At 40.7% G+C, this 19004-nt stretch overlaps 1 protein-coding gene across 1 annotated transcript; it reads right to left on the bottom strand.

The window, feature by feature from the left end:
* Nucleotides 1–1114: 1114 nt before the first annotated feature.
* Nucleotides 1115–18799, bottom strand: stac3 (SH3 and cysteine rich domain 3). The gene is made up of 12 exons (XM_041239268.1): nucleotides 17703–18799; nucleotides 15178–15241; nucleotides 10518–10683; nucleotides 10063–10160; nucleotides 9437–9518; nucleotides 8793–8890; nucleotides 8207–8273; nucleotides 7818–7867; nucleotides 7196–7290; nucleotides 6603–6654; nucleotides 5190–5327; nucleotides 1115–4686 (listed from the first exon to the last, which is right to left on the bottom strand). Exons 2-12 carry the CDS (start codon nucleotides 15238–15240, stop codon nucleotides 4588–4590), a joined length of 1008 nt encoding a protein of 335 aa, XP_041095202.1. The 5' UTR covers nucleotide 15241; nucleotides 17703–18799; the 3' UTR covers nucleotides 1115–4587.
* Nucleotides 18800–19004: the final 205 nt, after the last annotated feature.

The following is a 19004-nucleotide window of genomic DNA, read 5'->3' as shown; positions in this document are numbered from 1 at the left end:
ATTAAACTCTGTTAAGTTGCAATTTCGCCAGAGCCCACTGGGGGGGGGGCGTTTTCAGTTAAGGTTTTTATAATAGTCAACGTTGCTCATTTATTTTGCTGGGCGCCGTTTTGGATCAAACTGCTCCCTGTCTTGAGTTGGTACACAGTTTGAATGCTGGCTATTGATCCCACATGACCTCACATAACCTTGCAGTAATCCATGGCAGCAAACAGGTTACACTGTTGTAACCAAGCAACAATAAATGTCAACTGAAGGTGTTCCCAAACAAACAGTCAATCGAACTGCTGACAGCTTCATAAAGATGCAGGTATGTGGCTGTGAGCTGGGTTTTCCAATGACGATACAGAATGGTTTGTAAAGCAGCATTCTGCGAGCTTAAGGGTCTGTGACACCAACCCAGGGGTACCAGCTGCACCCGTCTGTCTCTTCCCAAAACAGCCTTGCCTGCCCCCCCCCCCCACCTCCGTCAATAGCCCTGCCATGCACGTGTGTATCTATTATTAGACTGCCATTTGAGCTCATGTTTAATATGTATGTTAAGTATGATATGTAACATTACTGATTTTATAGTATAACATGTTATCAATAAGATGCAATCCATGCTACCTAAATATTGTGCATTTAAACCACATGATTGCCATTCGCATGACGTTTTAAAATTGCACTGATCACAAGCATGGGGTATTCGCAGCTTTACATACCAGGTCTTTGTATGTCTTGTTTTGTTTTTACTGGCGCAGAAAACTACAGAGTCTCAAAAAACATGCTTATGAAATATGAGTTCAAAAAGGGCTGTCTAATGACACACACATGCTCAGTGTATCTACTGATTACTAACGTGTAACTAAACTTCAACAAATGGTTAATTGCATATTAATTCAAAATAAAGCGCCGCCGTTTTATTCACCTGTTGTCGTCTATTTATTTATTTTTTTTAAGAACGCTAGTCTTCCCAAAATAAATGCAGTGACAAGTGCATCAGTGCTAAAATGTGTTTAAAAAACATTGCTTATTGATTTGAGGTTTGCAAAACCCATTCATCCCCGCATCTAAAATGCAGTTGGTAGAGCACACAGACCAAATGAAAACTTGAAGCACAAACCATGTATGTAAAAAAACCAAGCAATTTATTCTTTATCTGTCTTCTAACAATTTTCTTTCACACGTAGAACAACGCTACAAAACTCAAAAGGAACAGTTCCTCTACAAGAAATACATTTTACAAACAAAATTAGTTTATTAAGGCACTTTGAAAAACAACATAAGAAGTGTGTTTGAGTTCAGGGAAAAGGCAGTTCAGTTTGAAAACTACAGCAGAGAGGCTCCAAAATGCATTCGACCCAAATTTCACACTTCCATGTTCCATTGGGGTTGAAGGACACACTGTGCTAATGAAACTTATCCTGCTATTCATGCAAGACAAGTTTCAAGCAATGGAAGGTGACAGGAGGTAGAAGCTTGGAGTGTCTTCAGTGTCGAGACTCTAGTGTCCCTACTGCACTGGCATCGGGAGACACAGGCGATTTCATTAGTAGTCAATTAGTGGATTCACAATTGTGTGGAGGTACAGACTAATGCCCACTGAGGGGGTTAAACTGGGCTTGTGAATTTTCACATCACAAACATGAATAGATTTAATTAGAAATAAGTGGGCGGAGTTACCATGACATCAAAGTCTATACGTACCTCCACTGTTTGTTATCAAACACGCTCTCCCTTGACAAAGGCGTGTTAAACACACCGAAACGTTGGGAAGTTGTCTCAAGTACATATATAGTGATCCCCCCTTTACATCGCTGTAGTCAGGAGTTATAGGTACTTTGTGATCTGCCATACAATAAGACGACATGTGTAATGGTATTATAGGGTGAATGGGAGGCATTGCTGTAGCACATTATAATTTGTTCCACAGTATAAAGTTACACCTTGTATCCTAATGAGGAAAATAATCTTACAGACATCCAGACACTGGAAGTCACAGAATTTTCTAATGTTGAATTCAGATAAAACAGTGGTTCTGCTAGTGGGATCTCGGCACCAATTACAAGGAAATGTGGGATTGCATGTGCTTGATCCTTGCAGTCTCATCAAAACTTCAACTTGGAAATGAAGAGTTTGGGGGGGTCATCAATGATCCTGGTCTACGCACTGTACAGCGCTTTGCGCTACTTTTGTATAAAAAGCGATATATAAATGCAATAAATATATAAACATAATCTGGTCTTAAAAATGAAAAATCAGAAAGAAAAAAGAAAAAAGAAAACGTCAAGACAATTTGTAATAACTAGTGCCTTTACATTGCCTCTCTTCCTGTACTGTAATAACACAGTAATTCCTCATGCGGCTGTATCATTTACAGTGTAGTTACAGGTACAGACACAATGTCAAGCGCTGCTGTTTTTGCAAAACTGCTACTGCAAAAAAAAATGATAACAAAAACATAACTTTTTAACATGAGTGCGTTTAAGTTTTGAACCACTGGCATTCCCCCCCCCCCTTTAAAACTCTGTGGAAGCTGCTTACTGAAGTAATAACAAAGCATTATGTTAGAATGTCTCATTTTATTAGGCTCTTGTATTGTAACAAATGATTCCTGTGCGATTTTGAAAAGTGTAGTTCCAGTACTGTGTGTAAACAAGCATTCAAACACACACGGGATCAGGCTGGTGTGGAAAATAAATCAAACATAAAAAGTGTTTGAATAAAACAGCACTCTCAGCACTACCCTGGATAACTGAATGCAGTAAACAAATGCCTTTCAACACGTTTATATAACAGCGTCTGATTCAACGACTAGCTTGAGTAAATCCTTTTAGGAAATTCTACGTTTAAGGTTAGCAAGCGTGCTAGAGAACTAAATGAGGCCAGCTCCATTTAAATATCTAAAAATGCTTTAATTCTAAAACGTGTTTTTAGTTTTCCTTGAATAATAATTAGCTTCAAATGCCATTTTAATAGATTTTTTTTTTTTTTTTTTTTAAAACATTTCCTTTAATTTTGTATGTATTTGCAATCATTCCAGGCGATTCTGTTCCTGCAAACTTGAAGCAAATCGCCCTTTTTTTTTTTGTCTGTGAGCTTCTCTGGAGAATCCTCACTGCCAGGACTTCGCAGCCTTCCTCAATCCCTTCAAATCATGTGACAATGTGACCTTTCAACCCTGTCAGCCTCACCTACTCTCGCTGTCTTTACATAACTAGAGCAGGTGGGGCGAGATGAGTCACATGATCTGAATCGAATGCGGTTCAGATCTATCACAGACAAACTCAAAGCCAGATAAAGGCATATATGACTTGTTTTGAATGTTATGAATTTTTGTTATTCTGTAAAGCGCTTTGAGACAACTTATCGCGAAAGGCGCTATATAAGCAATTAAGTTTGATTGATTTAGAGAAACCTGATAATAGCTCAATAGTGGAGCAACTGAACCAAGCGCCACTCAGAATAAATACTCATAAAATAGTAAAACATGAAATCAAAACATTTGAATACTTACTCTAATTAAACTCCACCAATATCTAAACCACAGGAAGTCTTGAGTAATAACACATATATAACCACAACAATTTAAAATTGCCTTTATAACATCATACAAAAACGCACACCAGGTTACAATCTTTGTACAGCAAGCGTACTACGGTAGCCAATATGAAAGCCAGCAAGCCTTTTTATGCTTGTTCTACAGCTGCAGAAATCTCTCTAAACCGACTTAGAACGGGGTAAAATCAACTGTCGACTACTAAATTATTATTTTTTTAAAAAAAAGTACTGACATCAACATTAGACCCATACTTCCTTCTCGACTATAGAACTTTAGTTGGCAAGACGTTTGTCTTTGAACCAGATGGTTTGTGATTCGCACCTTCAATTCAACCCAATAGGCTGGGATGCCAACTTATTAAAAAAAACAAAAATAAAAAAATAACTACGTTAGATTACGTCAACATCTATCATGATAAAAAATATTTGCCTCTGTGTCCCATGGCCTCCACTACATTACATCAGTTATTCCACTAATATCCTAATTATCCATGCAATAAACAAGGTGGCAATTTGACACCCCCAGCCTCAGCATGGACCTAGAATAGCTTGGCCTCCTGTGGCCCACGAGCCCATGTTTGGTTTGAGCCCACAGGCTAAGACAGCACCCCCTGTCCTCCCTCGACACAAACTGCAACACAGGCCAAGACAGCGCCCCCTGTCCTCCCTCGACACAAACTGCAACACAGGCAGACAGACACCCCTTAACACCCACTCAAGCAAAACTGTAGGGTTTAAATAATGGAGCTGGCCTGACTTAGCCGTACGCACCAAAAACAAAACAGCATTCTTACTTAAAATAAAATAAAATAAAAACCCAAAAAACAAGAGAAATGTTTTAATTATAAAGAAGCGAATTGAAATCTGTTTTTTGATGAGGGTTTTTTTTTTTTTTTTTTTTTTTTAATAAAATGATTTGATGAAGGAAATGTGCTTCACAAAGAGACTCCGTGTTTGTTTTCCGCGTGCACGTGGGTTCACGTCAGACCCTGTAGGTGCTCGCCTGTCCGAGCTGCTGTGTTCCGGTTCCACAGTGGAACCCCCTCAGATTTCTTGCAGCAGATCAGCAGGGAAGAAGCCCAGTTTCCTCCCCGTGCTCACCTTCATGTACCCGTTGAGCTCCTCGCCTTTCTTGACCACAATCTGCGGGGAACGAAACGCCATGAGAGTGGGGCTGTGGGAGCAACTGGACCCCGTGCGCATGTTCAAAAACCCCACTAGTGTTGCCATCTGTGTCCCTTGGATTGTCGTTTCCCGGGAATTCAATACGCCTTTACAGGCCTTTACAGTAAAGTAATAAAACCGAGATCAACTGAGATACTTTTTTTTAAAATCAAGATTAATAAATTATTTTTTTGTAATTAGTGTTACTATGCATTATTACAATGTAGATAGCATACAAACCTTTTTGCATGGTACATATGCAAGTACACAATTGCATCAGAAAAGGGTTAGGGGTGGGTTCAGGGTTATTATGTAGAAAAATGTACACATTAAGTACATTGAAATGATGCATAATAATATCATAATTGTGTAAGCACGCTTGTATTTACTAAGTAACGCCTATGTAAATCCACAATCGTTCGGAGACACTTCATGTAAAGTGTTGCCAGTGATGTCGCGCTGGGTTAATGTTGCCGCTGTACCTGATCTTTCTTCAGAGTGATCTGAGCCAGCTCTCGATTCCCCACGAATGAGCGGGTCACTTTATAGACGCGCTCGCTCGCTTTCACTCGGATGATATAGTTTGCAGGGAGGTAACCAGACTTCTCACCAATCTTACCCTGCAGCCGGCAAGCAGGGGAACAAAACAAGCAAAAAGATATGCTTGCGTCAAACATTCAAACAAACATTGTTCACAGATGCCGATAGTATTGATTCCAGTCATTTTTATACCTGCCAAAATAGATAGGGTCTATTGTAATGGCCTTGACCACTGGGGTGGTTTATTGACCTGCTTATTAACATGAATACATACAATAACAAATACTGCATGGGTAAACGAAGGGTAAACTTATATTGCAAACACAGCAAGCTCAGCAGCAAGGTGGGAGGATATTTACAACTCAGCCAACTCAGGACACAGAGGAACAAGGACCGAGTGGGGTACAATTTACCCTGTGAAGAACAGACGTGTGCTCTGTGTCTGGAACAACATTGTGACTCAAGCCATGAAACTGACAGAGTTTAGATATTGTTAGGAAAGCAGAGTTTCAGCAGAGGTCAGAAAGCTCAGCTTCACACACACAGTTAGGCAAGATATATAAGACATTAGTGCGAGACAAGCTACCTGAATCCTCTCCTGACAGACCATCTCCGTACCTGAGCTTTCTCCCAGAACATCATGATCGATAGATTGCTATAACCAGGTGCTGCATTGCTGTGTCTAGAGATGCAGGTTTAAGCTATAGATGTGTAACTTTTGACTATTGGAATCAATAGATGGAAACTTGCTATCACAGCAACTGGTAGTGTGTGCAGTCGTTAGCAGACATCAAAAGAATCCGTTTCCCTACAATACTGTAAAACGATGCCCGTGGAAAATTGGGTTTATACATTTTAGGGCGATATTACGATCAGCCACTGTTTAGATTAAGATTAATATACATTCTCAAATATATAACTAACATTCATACCTATATAAAACCCACAACCCATACCTTCAGTGATGATAATTATTACATAATAGTACGACAACAGGTGTCACTGTAGTAAGCCGGCAGCAATATAGATCATATATCTATTTTCGTAACTCATATGAATACATTTGCATTAACCCCGGTGCAAAGCTGGAAACACAAAGCCCACTATATCAACTCTCATTTAAGTGTTTTAGACTTCTTGTAAATTCTGTAACAATTTTCCTTTAATTAATAAATAAATAAAATATACAAATAAAATGACTGCACACAAATGCTTTTTGGCTATTCCTGTCCTTTGAATTATGTGGGGAACAGTGTTTTCTCCGGAGACATTTATCTACAGCAGTGCAACGCATCAAGCAGCTAATGCAGATTTCATGAAAACACATTTAAAACTCAAGCTCTTAAGAACCCTACCCTCCACCATTCCTCGTTGGAGTCGTCAATGACTGTAATTCTGTCCCCCGCTCTGCAAAAAAAAAAATGTTTATTTAATAGTTTCTGTTGCAGGCTCTGTTGTAACGCATACTGGTGCATGCTTCTTTTTAAAGCTAACAAAAAAACCCATCTATAAAGGTGTGAAATGTGCAGTTCTGAAAGAAACACATGCACTATTAAGCATGGCTTCATTTCCGTGGAGTTTCCAACTGTCTCCACCCCTTCAACGGCTCCTCTCCTGTTACTAACCAACCAGCTGCTTCTCTTCTTGACTGAGAAGCTTTCATCCAGGAACATGCTTTGACCAGAAGACACTGCTGAGGTAAAATGACTAGGAAGTGCAAGTGTAACCAAACTTCCTGAAAGGAAGGCTTAGAAACTGAGAACTTTCTTTAGTCAAGTGATCATTGATTTGCTGCCCGATGTAAAAACTACAAACTAACTAGAGAGAGTCAAACATGTGTTTTGTAAAGGAGAAATCTTGAATCCAGAAGGTGTCAGTTGTAGGACACTGTAATGACAGTCACGGTAATCCTAGGATGTCACGCTCAGAATAGACGGTCACCACTTACTGAAAGTCCAAGTCATCTTTCTCCACAGCCTTGAACCGATAGAGAGCCAGGTAATAATGAGACTGCGTGAACGCACCAGGATGAACTTTCTTGCTCTGAGAAAACAGAACAAAAAGTCCTTTCAACAACCTCACAAAGTGGTGTGCTGGTCGCATTGGAAGCTTAATAATTTTATTTGATAAACGCTATATAGGAGTTGCTACCTGCAATGTGGATGGAAATAAGTCTCCCATTGCATAGCAGTTTGATCCATTGCTGGTTTTATTATTGGTTTAACAAGACACACCTGAGCTTGTCATCTATGCACTGTGGCTAATCAAGCTCATATTGCAACCTGTAATGGGTGAAAATGCTACTCAATAGGAGTCTTATTTTTATCCCTGTGTTGCCTAACTGTTAATTGTCAGACTATCTCCAATGGTCTAGATGCAATTTGAAAATGTATCCTAGAACAAAGGCACCAGGAATCAGCCGTTTGTGATTTGGGGACCAGCAATAATGCTACTAAATCTTATAAGAGGTAAGAAAGTTAATTTTAAGGCTGGCACAAGCACTCCTTTAAATGAACACCACCACCATTATCATCATCGTTGTTGTTGTTATTATTATTATTATTATTTACCTTGTCATCTGTTGGTGCTTTCTCTCCTTTTTTGTCTGCCTCAGGGTTACCTGAGAGAAAATTAACACAGTCCATATCTTTGTGATATGTACAGAAAAATATGATCATTGTGCTGAGGTGTGCCCAAAGTGAGTCCCAATGGGAAGCTAGCATGGCAGACTAACTACTGTCTATACCTCGGACCATTTCAACACATCTAACATTAACCTCTTCTTAGGAGACTTGGAATCAATACGCGTAAGACTGTTTAAGTTCGAGTCAAAATGACACTTTCTTAATTAATCAATATTATAAACCAACAACCTTACAGACGCTTGCAACCCAAATACCATCGATATTCAAAAAGGACCAACAGGGTTCCGATCAGATGCCCATTTAGCGGCCCTCACCTCCCTCTGCCTTCCCTTCCTCGGGCTTGGGTACGGCCTCTTCCTCCTCCATCATCGCCATCATCATCTACAGAGCAGAGGAAAGGAAACTCACTGCAGCGGCAGCAAACGCCCTGACACGCGTCTCTGACAACTACAGCCTCTTGAGGGGTTTTAGGTAGTACTAAAAAGAGGTAACACTTCATAGTGTCTCTAATTACTGTGTATTTACAGCTACTGCTTCGTAAATGCATGTGTACTTACACATAACTACAACGTTATTATGCATAGCTACAATGTACTTAATGTGTAAATCTTTTTGCACATTCCCAACCCCTAGCCCTTTTCTGATACAATTGTATACTTACATATATCGTCCAAAAAGATTTACATATCAAGTGCATTGTAACCACGCATAACAACATTGTAATTATGTGTAAGTACACATGCATTTGCTAAGTTACAACTATGTAAACACACAGCAAAGTTAGAGACACTTGTATTTTTGTTTTCCCTGAGTAGTGACTATATTACAGGGTGCCAGTTAGTTACGCTGGCCTGACAGCTCAGTCACAGAGGCTTCTCTCAGTGGACGTCATCTACTCACATTTTTCTTGTCGTCTGAATCTTTTTTCCTTTCCTTGTTCGCCATTATGACTCCCACTCTGAGCGTCTCGAAGACAGGGTCTGACCTGTTAGACTGAGCTGAGAGACAGACAGGCAAGTTGGCATTAATGCAAATTGCAGTTGATGCCTTTAATATCACTGCAAATGGACTGAGCAAAAATACTTCAAGTCAGAGAAGCGCTTGAGTGCTTATTGTTATTCTGTGATGCACATGTATTACAGCACCCCATTGCTTCTATATTAGAACACCCCATTGCTTCTGTATCAGAGCACTCATTGCTTCACAAAGTGGTCTACCATTTTCATGAGTGCCTATTGCTTCTATATCACTGATTAATGAGCGGAAACTGAAATGACAAATGGATATAAATTACAAATTTTGAGGTGTTCTAATAAATCTGCTTATATTTTTTAGGTGCAGACAACTGGAAAGCAGCTTTTGAACTTTGGATAAAAGCACTTCTCCAGAGACTTATGAACAGATAATCAAACAGGTGCTGCAGTAGGAAAGGACTGCTCTGAATGACTGCAAGCATCGTAGGGGGTATGTGTTCAAATCCGTTTCTTGTCCACGCAGGCTCGTCAGTGCTCTGTCTCTAGCCTGGCTCAGAAGCTCAAACTCACAGAAAGGCAGCAGCTCTGCGACACAGGCGTTCTGCTGGTTGCTGTACAGGGGAGAGCTGTAGGCTCGTCGGAAACCTGGAGGCTGGGGACACACAAAAGAGGGGCTGCTTCAGGACCCAGTTCACACCAAACACGGCAGAGATCTGCACTGCGCTCACAAGGAAAGTGTGGCAAGCCAGATTTCTGTTTTATAAAACTGAGAAGACCACCTCCCTCACCCCTCTCCTAAGAGAAAGGGTGCTCCCTCCAGTCCAGGGCAGGCTTGAGGCATGGAGACTGAACTGCTCCCTCACCCCCTAAGAGAAAGGGTGCTCCCTCCTCCAGGGCCTCATGGAGACTGAACCTCACCCTAAGAGAAAGGGTGCTCCCTCCAGTCCAGGGCAGGCTTGAGGCATGGAGACTGAACTGCTCCCTCACCCCCTAAGAGAAAGGGTGCTCCCTCCAGACCAGGGCAGGCTTGAGGCATGGAGACTGAACTGCTCCCTCACCCCCTAAGAGAAAGGGTGCTCCCTCCAGTCCAGGGCAGGCTTGAGGCATGGAGACTGAACTGCTCCCTCACCCCCTAAGAAAAAGAGTGCTCTCAAGAGACACTTGCCCCAATAGAAAATAAAGACATGGATACTTACAATCTTTCCAAAGCACTCCTGCATCTCCACGAATGACTGGCAGTGATGGTGAATATTTGTTTTGCAGTTTTTACATCGCAGACCAAACTTGTTATTTACTGCAGATAACATATAAAAAAGGCAGAACTTAGACTACCTTAGCTAGCTAAGAACATACATTTACCATGTGATTTAACAATGAAATTATATATATACATATCTCTTTATAAAACTGTACCTTAGTAAAGCATAGCATAGTGTATAAAACACAGTGAACGAATGGTACAGAATGAGGCAGCCTTATAATGCCCTGAGAGGGTAAAGCATATTTAAAAAAAAAAAGGGCAAACCACAGTAAACAAATGCTAAACCACTATGCAGATTTACCATGATAAACTTTTGCAATGGCAGCGGCTCTAATTATTGGACTTTTAGTATTGTACCCCCCCCCCCCCAGTCTGTCAGCAGTCACTTACACACAATCATTCTCGCACACACGTCACAGAACTTGGGTTTCTTTAGGTAATGATCCTTGAACTTGTGAGGTTTGTTGTTGACTAGTTTGACTGGCTCAGCAGGGGGTTGGTCCTTATCATCCTCCTCATCCTCATCTTCGTACTCCTCCTCATACACGAAGAAGACCTGCAAGGGGAGAGAGGGGGCGGAGCGAGAGTGAGGGGTCGGGACTGGGGACAGGGGGCAGTCTTGACCTGAAGACATGTACCGAAAGATTAACGCAAACCAAAACACCTCACTGATTCTCAACTAAAACCATTAAGAAAAAGAGAAATGCTCTACTACTTATCTACTCCAGCCTTTTGTGTGTTAGCGAACGGATATCCACGGTACAATAAAATCACCTTTGGAAAAGGAACCATTTCTTTCAAATACGGTGGCTTGACACTTCGTATTTTTTAATTCCCAAAAAAGAAAATAGTTAGGGAAATTCATAAAACCCTGATAATACAGTTTAAAAGCATTTTTAATTCGTCCGCTGTTCCAGAACTCATAATTAAGAGAGTTGTACAACTACATCTGTGGCATTAATGCGCTCTAAACTAAAAAGACCAATGCACAGAGAGATGGATGGAGTGTTCCATTTCTATGAGCAGGGATGAATGTCAGTGACCTTATGTCGAGTCAACCTGGGAGCAACCGTTAGTCAGGAGTTTATTGAGAACACGGGCGAAAAATAAAGAAAATCCTCTTCACTATGTTCAGCGTTATAAGAAATAAGAAAAGATGATATCGTTTAAAAGATGGGGCTCGCATTGCAAAGTGGGAAAAAACGAGCCAAGCGTTAATGTTTTTGATTTTAAAACAAGGCTGTCCTTTCTTCACCTGTACAATCTTGCCCAAATGTTTCCGTTTACAGCCTCGACACGCCAGTAAATACGCCGGCTCCCCGGATGAGAAGAAAATCCACTTCCAATCGGCTTTTAGAACACTCAATGCGGGAGTTAACTGCCATTGACTGGTACTTAATTGTAAAGGTGAGGGGAGGACGGCTTTTCTTGTTTTTAAAAATCAACACATTCATGAATGGATTTATTTAACACCTGCTGATAAATACTTCTTAAAGGCAATTACGAGCCCGGGAACAAGTATCAGCACACCCCTACTCTTACACCATACAAGACAGGATCGACTGTACAGAAGAACCTATAAATAAGTATTTGGAATTCTTCTAGCCCTCCCATGTCCTCAATGAGCCACTGTAGTTGTTTTACTGGATGCTGTGTGTGCGGCTCCAGGCTTACCGGCCCTGTGTTGACTATCTCGCCATTAGGCTGCTGCCCGGCCTCTGTCTCCTCAGCGTTCTGCTTTTTGTTCCTCTGAAATAACTTCTTAAGCTTCTGTAACTGAAAACAGTGAAGAGTGGCGGCCGTCAGTGATCAGAGGCATCAGCGCTGCGTTAGTCACACCACAAGTCGGGGAGGGCGTTAGGCAGGTTTTTAGTGAGCGAGTGAGGGGTAGAGACTAGTAACACTTCAAAAGAGATCCAAATGAAAAAGTGTTTCTCAACAAGGTTGGTTAACGGAGAAATTCGTTGGCTCTCGAGCTGCACAGAAAGAAGTGGCTGAATGTGGAGAAGCGCTGGCTTGAAAAGGTCGGAAATGTTAGCTTGTTACCTGGTAAAGGTTTTTTCACTGGCGGCTAGGGAGGTAAAATCAGCAGGGCTTTCTCCTCGGCATACTACAGCAGAATCTACTGGTCAGGAACCTGCTGGGCTTAAAACCTGCAGGACTGGCCTTCGTCAACACAGAAGTCATTGTGAATATCTTAGTGTTTTCGCGCGATTATTTTTAAGTTTCATTTTAAAGGGTCTCTTCAAAAATCAAGTCTCGAGTGCATTAATAATGAACTGCTGCTTTTACGGTTCGTCTCAAAGGAGTTCAAATCTTAAGAAGCTCTACCGAGGATCTGTGAATAAAATATTTGCAAATTAAAATCAGACAGCTGGAAGGGGTGGTTTAACCCTGATCAGTAATATCACGGTAAATCTATTACAGCTTCAGTCCTACTCTGCTATATCCTAGACACACCACCTACCTCCTCTATGTTAGTGTGGAACTCCACAGAAGGAATCAGAGCTACATTCAAGTCACGTAAACACAAACTAACCACTGCCAAATGTGTGTATAACAGTATACCTCAGAATATAAAGTGGGACGCATTTGCAAAGCGTTTCCATTGTTTGTCAACCGATAAAACAAACCACTAATGCTACAGAAATAGCAAAAACCACCAAGGAGCACGTCTGAGGTTTTAAATGAACCAAGTTAGGTATTTTGAACTTTGTTTTGTTTTCGTTTTAGATGGTGTTAAAGCACAGGGGCAAAAAGCTTAAACGCATCTGTCAGAAAGTTCAAAAGTCTTTCCTGCAAACAGATATTTTCATGATGGAATGAACACAGTCTGAACTGAAGCAGCCAGAAAGGGTTTCAGATAAAACATGTACCGCTATGGTAAAAGTTTAGCATCGCCTAGAATTTCAGGATCCAGAAAAAAAAAAAACAACATATGAACAAAATCTTTTATTCAACATCATGTAAAATAAAGAAACTACAAAATTATAGTGCAAAAGTCCACCAGAAGCTGTAATAGCTGTACATGTTAGATTTCGAAAAATGTCATATTTTTCAATGTGTTTCTTTTCCATATATGGAAAACTACAAAGCGGTCTGTAATTCAATATAACGTAACATTAATTCAGCAGGTTTCAGTCGATTTTATAAAACACACCCTATAACAAGCAAGACCCCCATTTCAGGTTAACTCTGCCCTTAAAGGGTGCAGTCCCTTTAAGACACAAAGGGCCAAATACTAGAATAAAGTGGCCAAACTTACCTGTGGAATTCTATTCATGACAGTATTCTTAGTGCATTAGCACCAGGGTTCCAGAAGTCCTAAACCCTTATATTCTGCCCAAATTCCTTATGCAAGGAGTCTGTCCGCTATCTCGTATAAGAAATGAAGCACCTTTAATTGGGGCAGCTCATTCTGTTTATATTAATTGCGTGCCTGCCCCCCCCAGATTATTGGCATTGGATCTGCCGCATGTATGAAAAATCTACTGGCGATCAAGACAATCTAAAAATAGACATCAAAAGGGATTTGAAACTTCCAGACCCAACCAATGAAAACAGTTTGACATTGTTCCCAAATATAAATCGAGCAGTTCACAGTCACTGGCCATAATATACAGAGACAGGGTCAGGATCAGTATATTGTGCCCGAGTCTGATGCTAATTTTGGAATGCTAGTAATTCCAGACTTTCCTGGATGGAATAGCTGAGGGTGTTGTGCTCGGAATGGGAAGGAACAGTTGCTCGAAGCGGTGGTGGTGGGGAAATCGGTCGAGTGAAGTGACACAACAGCTGCAACAAGACGATACCACTGTGGTGAAAAAAAATAATATTAGAACATAAGAAAGTTTACAAACGAGAGGAGGCCATTCGGCCCATCTTGCTCGTTTGGTTGTTAGTAGCTTATTGATCCCAGAATCTTATCAAGCAGCTTCCTGAAGGATCCCAGGGTGTCCGCTTCAATAACATTACTGGGGAGTTGGTTCAAGACTCTCACGATTCTCTGTGTAAAAAAGTGCCTCCTATTTTCTGTTCTGAATGCCCCTTTATCTAATCTCCATTTATGACCCCTGGTCCTTGTTTCTTTTTTCAGGACAAAAAAGTCCCTTGGTTCGTCAATCCCTTTTAGGATTTTGAAAGCTTGAATCAGATCACCGCGTAGTCTTCTTTGTTCAAGACTGAACAGATTCAATTCTTTTAGCCTGTCTGCATATGACGTGCCTTTTAAACCCAGAATAATTCTGGTCGCTCTTCTTTGCACTCTTTCTGCAGCAGCAATATCCTTTTTGCAGCGAGTTGACCAGAACTGAACAAGGTATTCTAGGTGAGGTTTTACTAACGCGTATTAAAGATGCTATACCTTTAGTGACATTAGATTAGAAAGTTAGAAGCTGTGTGTTTGAGTCCTCGGCTCATTCATTCAGTATCATGAGTCACTAAAGAGTTAGTTGCCTTCAGATCACAATTTAGTTTTTAATGTCCCTTTACATTTATGTTTGCAGTCAGCGATTTTACATATTTTGATATCACAGTTGCTTTGGCAATAAGGTCAAAGGTGTTCATTAGGTTTTAGTTGCCTGCCAAAAATATAGGTAATGTTGGCTAAATCAGACAGTGTCTGTATTACAGCTACAGCAGGAAAGAACTGAATATCAACTGAACTTAGACTTCTGAGTAAATGCAATATACAGAATTGTAATAAGAACCACCATGAAGGCAAACATGATAAAAAGTTAAGGGGGCGATTTAAAAAAAATATATATAAAAATGAAATCGGTGTAGATATACGCCAAGCGATTTTATATTTCGCAACCTGTGCCTTGCACCCTATTCATACTGTCATGGTCGTCGCATTGTGTCAGTGTTTGTCTGTGTGTGCCAGTGTTTTAGAGGCATGTTTGACCCAGCTGTTGAAATGGGTGGCAGAGGTGGGAAATGCCTGTGCCATCGAGGTTCGGTTATAGGCATGCCTTGGGCGAGGGCTCCAGTCCACAAGGAACAGCTCTCCTGTCAGAGAGGGGTGCAGAGCGGCCCTCGAACCACTTACTGTCGTATCGTTGGCTTCTCCAGGGGGAGGGGCATGAGGGTCCAGCGGCTCTTTCTCCGTCATTCTGAAAAGAAACAAAATCGGATTTTACACCAAGATATGGGGGAACGTACAGTGGAAGATGTTTTCTTTCAGGGTTTTGGCTTTACAGAAACCAGATAGCGTTGGCATGCCAGTTTGTTTTCAGTACTTGAGGTCATTTTAGCTACAGGAAGTGACATAATAAGCCTCCTTTTGGGAACTAAACAGCGAGTCTGCTACTACTTGCTGCACACAAATCTACATAGATAATGCCACTGTCAGAGTGACCCAAAACATCTTATTTGTACACAAAAAAAAAAAAAAAGCATTTCAAAAGGTTCTGTTTTCTGTGAATAAGTTCATGTCCCCTAACTTAGGGAAAAGTCATAAAATATTATACCGAAAATGAAAATTAAAATAGCATTTAAGCTAATTGGAAACTAGTCGGGTCAAATAGACCCGAATCCTAATAGGAGGGTTAACAATGGCGTTTCCCCATGCTTTACAGGCTGTTGCTTGTGTGTACTACAAACAGTTTACATTGTAAAGCTGCACATCTATTTTATTGATTGCAAGCACCACGTTCAATTAAGATCCTCTTTTAATGTTGATCACAATGCTAAGCATCACGCCGAAGACTTCTTTAAACATGGCGCTCACAAAACGGACACATGGTAGGAAAGATGCACACAACTTGTACAAGCGGGCCAACATAGGATCCTATTAAGATGGAAAAAAATACGAATGTGGCAATAGACAGGCTTATTTCCGCAACTATACCCCTGTGGTAAATCTATTAAAGCTGAAACAGCTTCCATAGTAAACATTTCATTTTTGGTCATGACTCTGTCCTTCGGATGAGATTTAAAACAGAGTTCCTGTTGGAAGAGACTCTACAGCAGCAGTTGTGATGCATGGTTCACCCCTCTGCAAGTCGCTTTGGATAAAAGAGTTTGCACTATAATAGAGTAAAATTCCACTCTTACACCCTGTGCTTTACAGCAATGCAAAAGAATTTCAAGTCCATATCTATGACTTGTAGCCATGTTCACTGTAATCTTTGAGATCTAATAAATATTTTGTGGCATTATAGTAAAAAAAAAAAAAACACACACACACATCACACGCTTCAGTGACTATGACTGAAGCATATACACTTAATCACCTAATTAGTGAGACATTGAATTGCAAGTTTGAATAAAAGCAATAAAGAAAAATTACAGGAAAAACAAATACGCCACATGTCAAGAGAGCAGCGCCTTCGGCATGTTGGAGGCTGGACTAGGGCAGCGGACTGTGGCTCGCCGTCTTGGGTGGCCACAGACAGCGATTTCAAACCTGGCAAGACAGTATAACCAGACACACTCTATCGATGACAGGCCACAAACTGGGAGACCAAGAGTCACACCACATGCCCAAGCTTAACAGATCATTTTGCAGCACCTTTGTGACGTCAGTTGTTAATCAGCACAATAAAAAGTCACTGCACCTGCTCTAAGAGAGTTTGTGTCTTTTTTCTAGTGAATTTTATCCAAATATAAGTGATACGTTTCTTTTGATGCTCAGTATATTACTGAACACCTGTATGGCATGTAATTTTCCTAGCAAATGAATCGGTCGTGCGAGTGACATCGTGATATTCGCCATTTGAATATTCAAGCAAACGCAGCATAAAAATGTTGGTTTGTGTTCTCTGATCTAACTGAATTTCTGAACTCTCTCAAAATATCAAGCAAAGGAATCCAATGCAGAAATGAATAAACAACCCATTCCACTGTACAGAAGAGCGTTTCTGTCCTTCCTTTAATAGGTAATGTGATAGCTGTTTTTTTCATCTAAGATTTCACTATAACATGGTAGAAATTAATTCCCCCACCCCCAGCTAAATCAAAATCACAAAATATTTTTTTGTTCGCCCCAGCAATACTAGATCCTATTAACGAAAAGTGTGTACAGAATATTGCCGGGTTTTTATTATCTTGTCTTGATCCTGATGACGTGAGGTCAGTTTGAACAGAACTGCTCACCTGTTGGCTACTGCTATTGCTAATCTCTTAATTTATAGGTTAGTTTACACGCAAGAGAAGTGCCTGGACTCCCACGCCCAGCACTGGCTATTTTGGGCTGCCCAGTAACCCGAGCTGAGCATGGATATAACTGGAACTAGAACATTGCTAGTCCAGGGTCTCGGAGGTTCAATTACACCCAGAATGCTTAAGACATTGCTTGAATGTCATTCAAAAACTATAGTTTAATCTCCATTAACAATTTAAAAGCGCTTACTTCCATGCAATTAATTGTAATAAGGGTTTTGGTTATTAAGTGTAATCACTTTCCTAACAAATCAATTTTTTTTTTTCAGGTTTTGGGTTGTCCCCCGCCCCACCCCCCCAGTTTAAAGTTTAAAACCATTCCCCCCGCCTCCCCCCAAAAGTGAAATAATTGATTACAACAAAGCAAATCAAAAGTTTGTTTTTGCTCCTTAAGAAACAGAAGTCACTAACCTTTGATATCCGCTTTGGTCCTTCAGGTTGAGTTCTGTGTGAGATTTCCAAAGGTTTGGTAAGGTTGATGTTTTTTTTGTCTTTTTTTTTTACACCACACCCAAAACAGGAGGTGTACGCCCAGCCTACGTATTTAATATATTTTTCTGTTCAAAGCCTCCGAAAGCTTGTCGGCTTGGTTGTCATGGGTGTTTGTGTGCCCAAGAAGAGAGCTGGTTGTGTGCGAGCGAGTTGGTGAATGCAGGGGTAAAAACAGCCGACACAGACGCACAGACTGAGGGGCTGACACAAGGAAATTGGACACCCCATGCCATCAGACTCTGGCCTTGCCCGAGTGACGCTAATAAAAGCACTGGCTCCTATGCTGCTCTTTGTGAATGGGGTTTGATTATTCCACCTGATGGCAGAGATGTATGGATTCTGATTTTAGGCTTGCCCTTAATTTTTAGCTCCAAATTCAAAATCAGAGTTAAAACACCTAGTCAATAAAACTCATCCTTTCATTAATGCCATGTATCGATTATAAAAATCAACGATACTTTCTGAAAAACATTTTCAGGGTTATTTTTTTTTTTTGTGTGTGTAAAAATATGTAAAAGGCATTACCTTTTTTTAGGCTATTGCATTGTATTATAAATATAAAACTTCTGAGGTTTTAAGAGTATGATAGAATAGGACCTGCTTTTATGCAATTTCCACCAAATGTGTGTATGAGCAAAATACCAAATTAAAACCTGGAAGTCAGAACCCCTACAGATCATCGATGCTGAATTCAGTGGAACTGGATACAACGTTCAGTCTTGTTCAATAATCACTGGGAGGCTACAGGGAGATGCTGGGGAGATGTATCCACCTCAGAGCAATGAAACTTTGCATGTAGCAACAGTAGACCAGAGGAAAGAAGGTAAAGCTGGCACTTTACTGTATACACAGACACATATATATGAAGCAGAAGGTTGATGTAACCGTGCCAGGTGTCGTGCACATACCCCGAACCCACCTCAAACCTTGATTTCTTACTGACATGAGTTGGCATCAGTAAATCAACCGTTTCTTCCACTGGGATTGACTTAAAAACATTTTGAAATCGAGTTCCATTTCCATCAGCAGCAGATCGAGATCCAATCGACTCTGCCAGTCGGGCAGTCCCAGTTAGGATTGCAGGCTGGCAGAACTCTCAAGCCACACTGATGGTGAGTTATTTAATTAACGTCCAGTGCGAAGGACGCAAGTTTTAAATCTCCGACTGGAGCATCAGTTGAGCATGAAGGCTGGTGAATTTATGAATAGAAATTGTAAAAA

This window comes from Polyodon spathula, chromosome 53 (assembly GCF_017654505.1).
Source record: "Polyodon spathula isolate WHYD16114869_AA chromosome 53, ASM1765450v1, whole genome shotgun sequence".
Taxonomy (NCBI): Eukaryota; Metazoa; Chordata; class Actinopteri; order Acipenseriformes; family Polyodontidae; genus Polyodon; species Polyodon spathula.
Note: the sequence above shows the minus strand (reverse complement) of the source record. Positions and strands in the feature narration are given on the sequence as shown.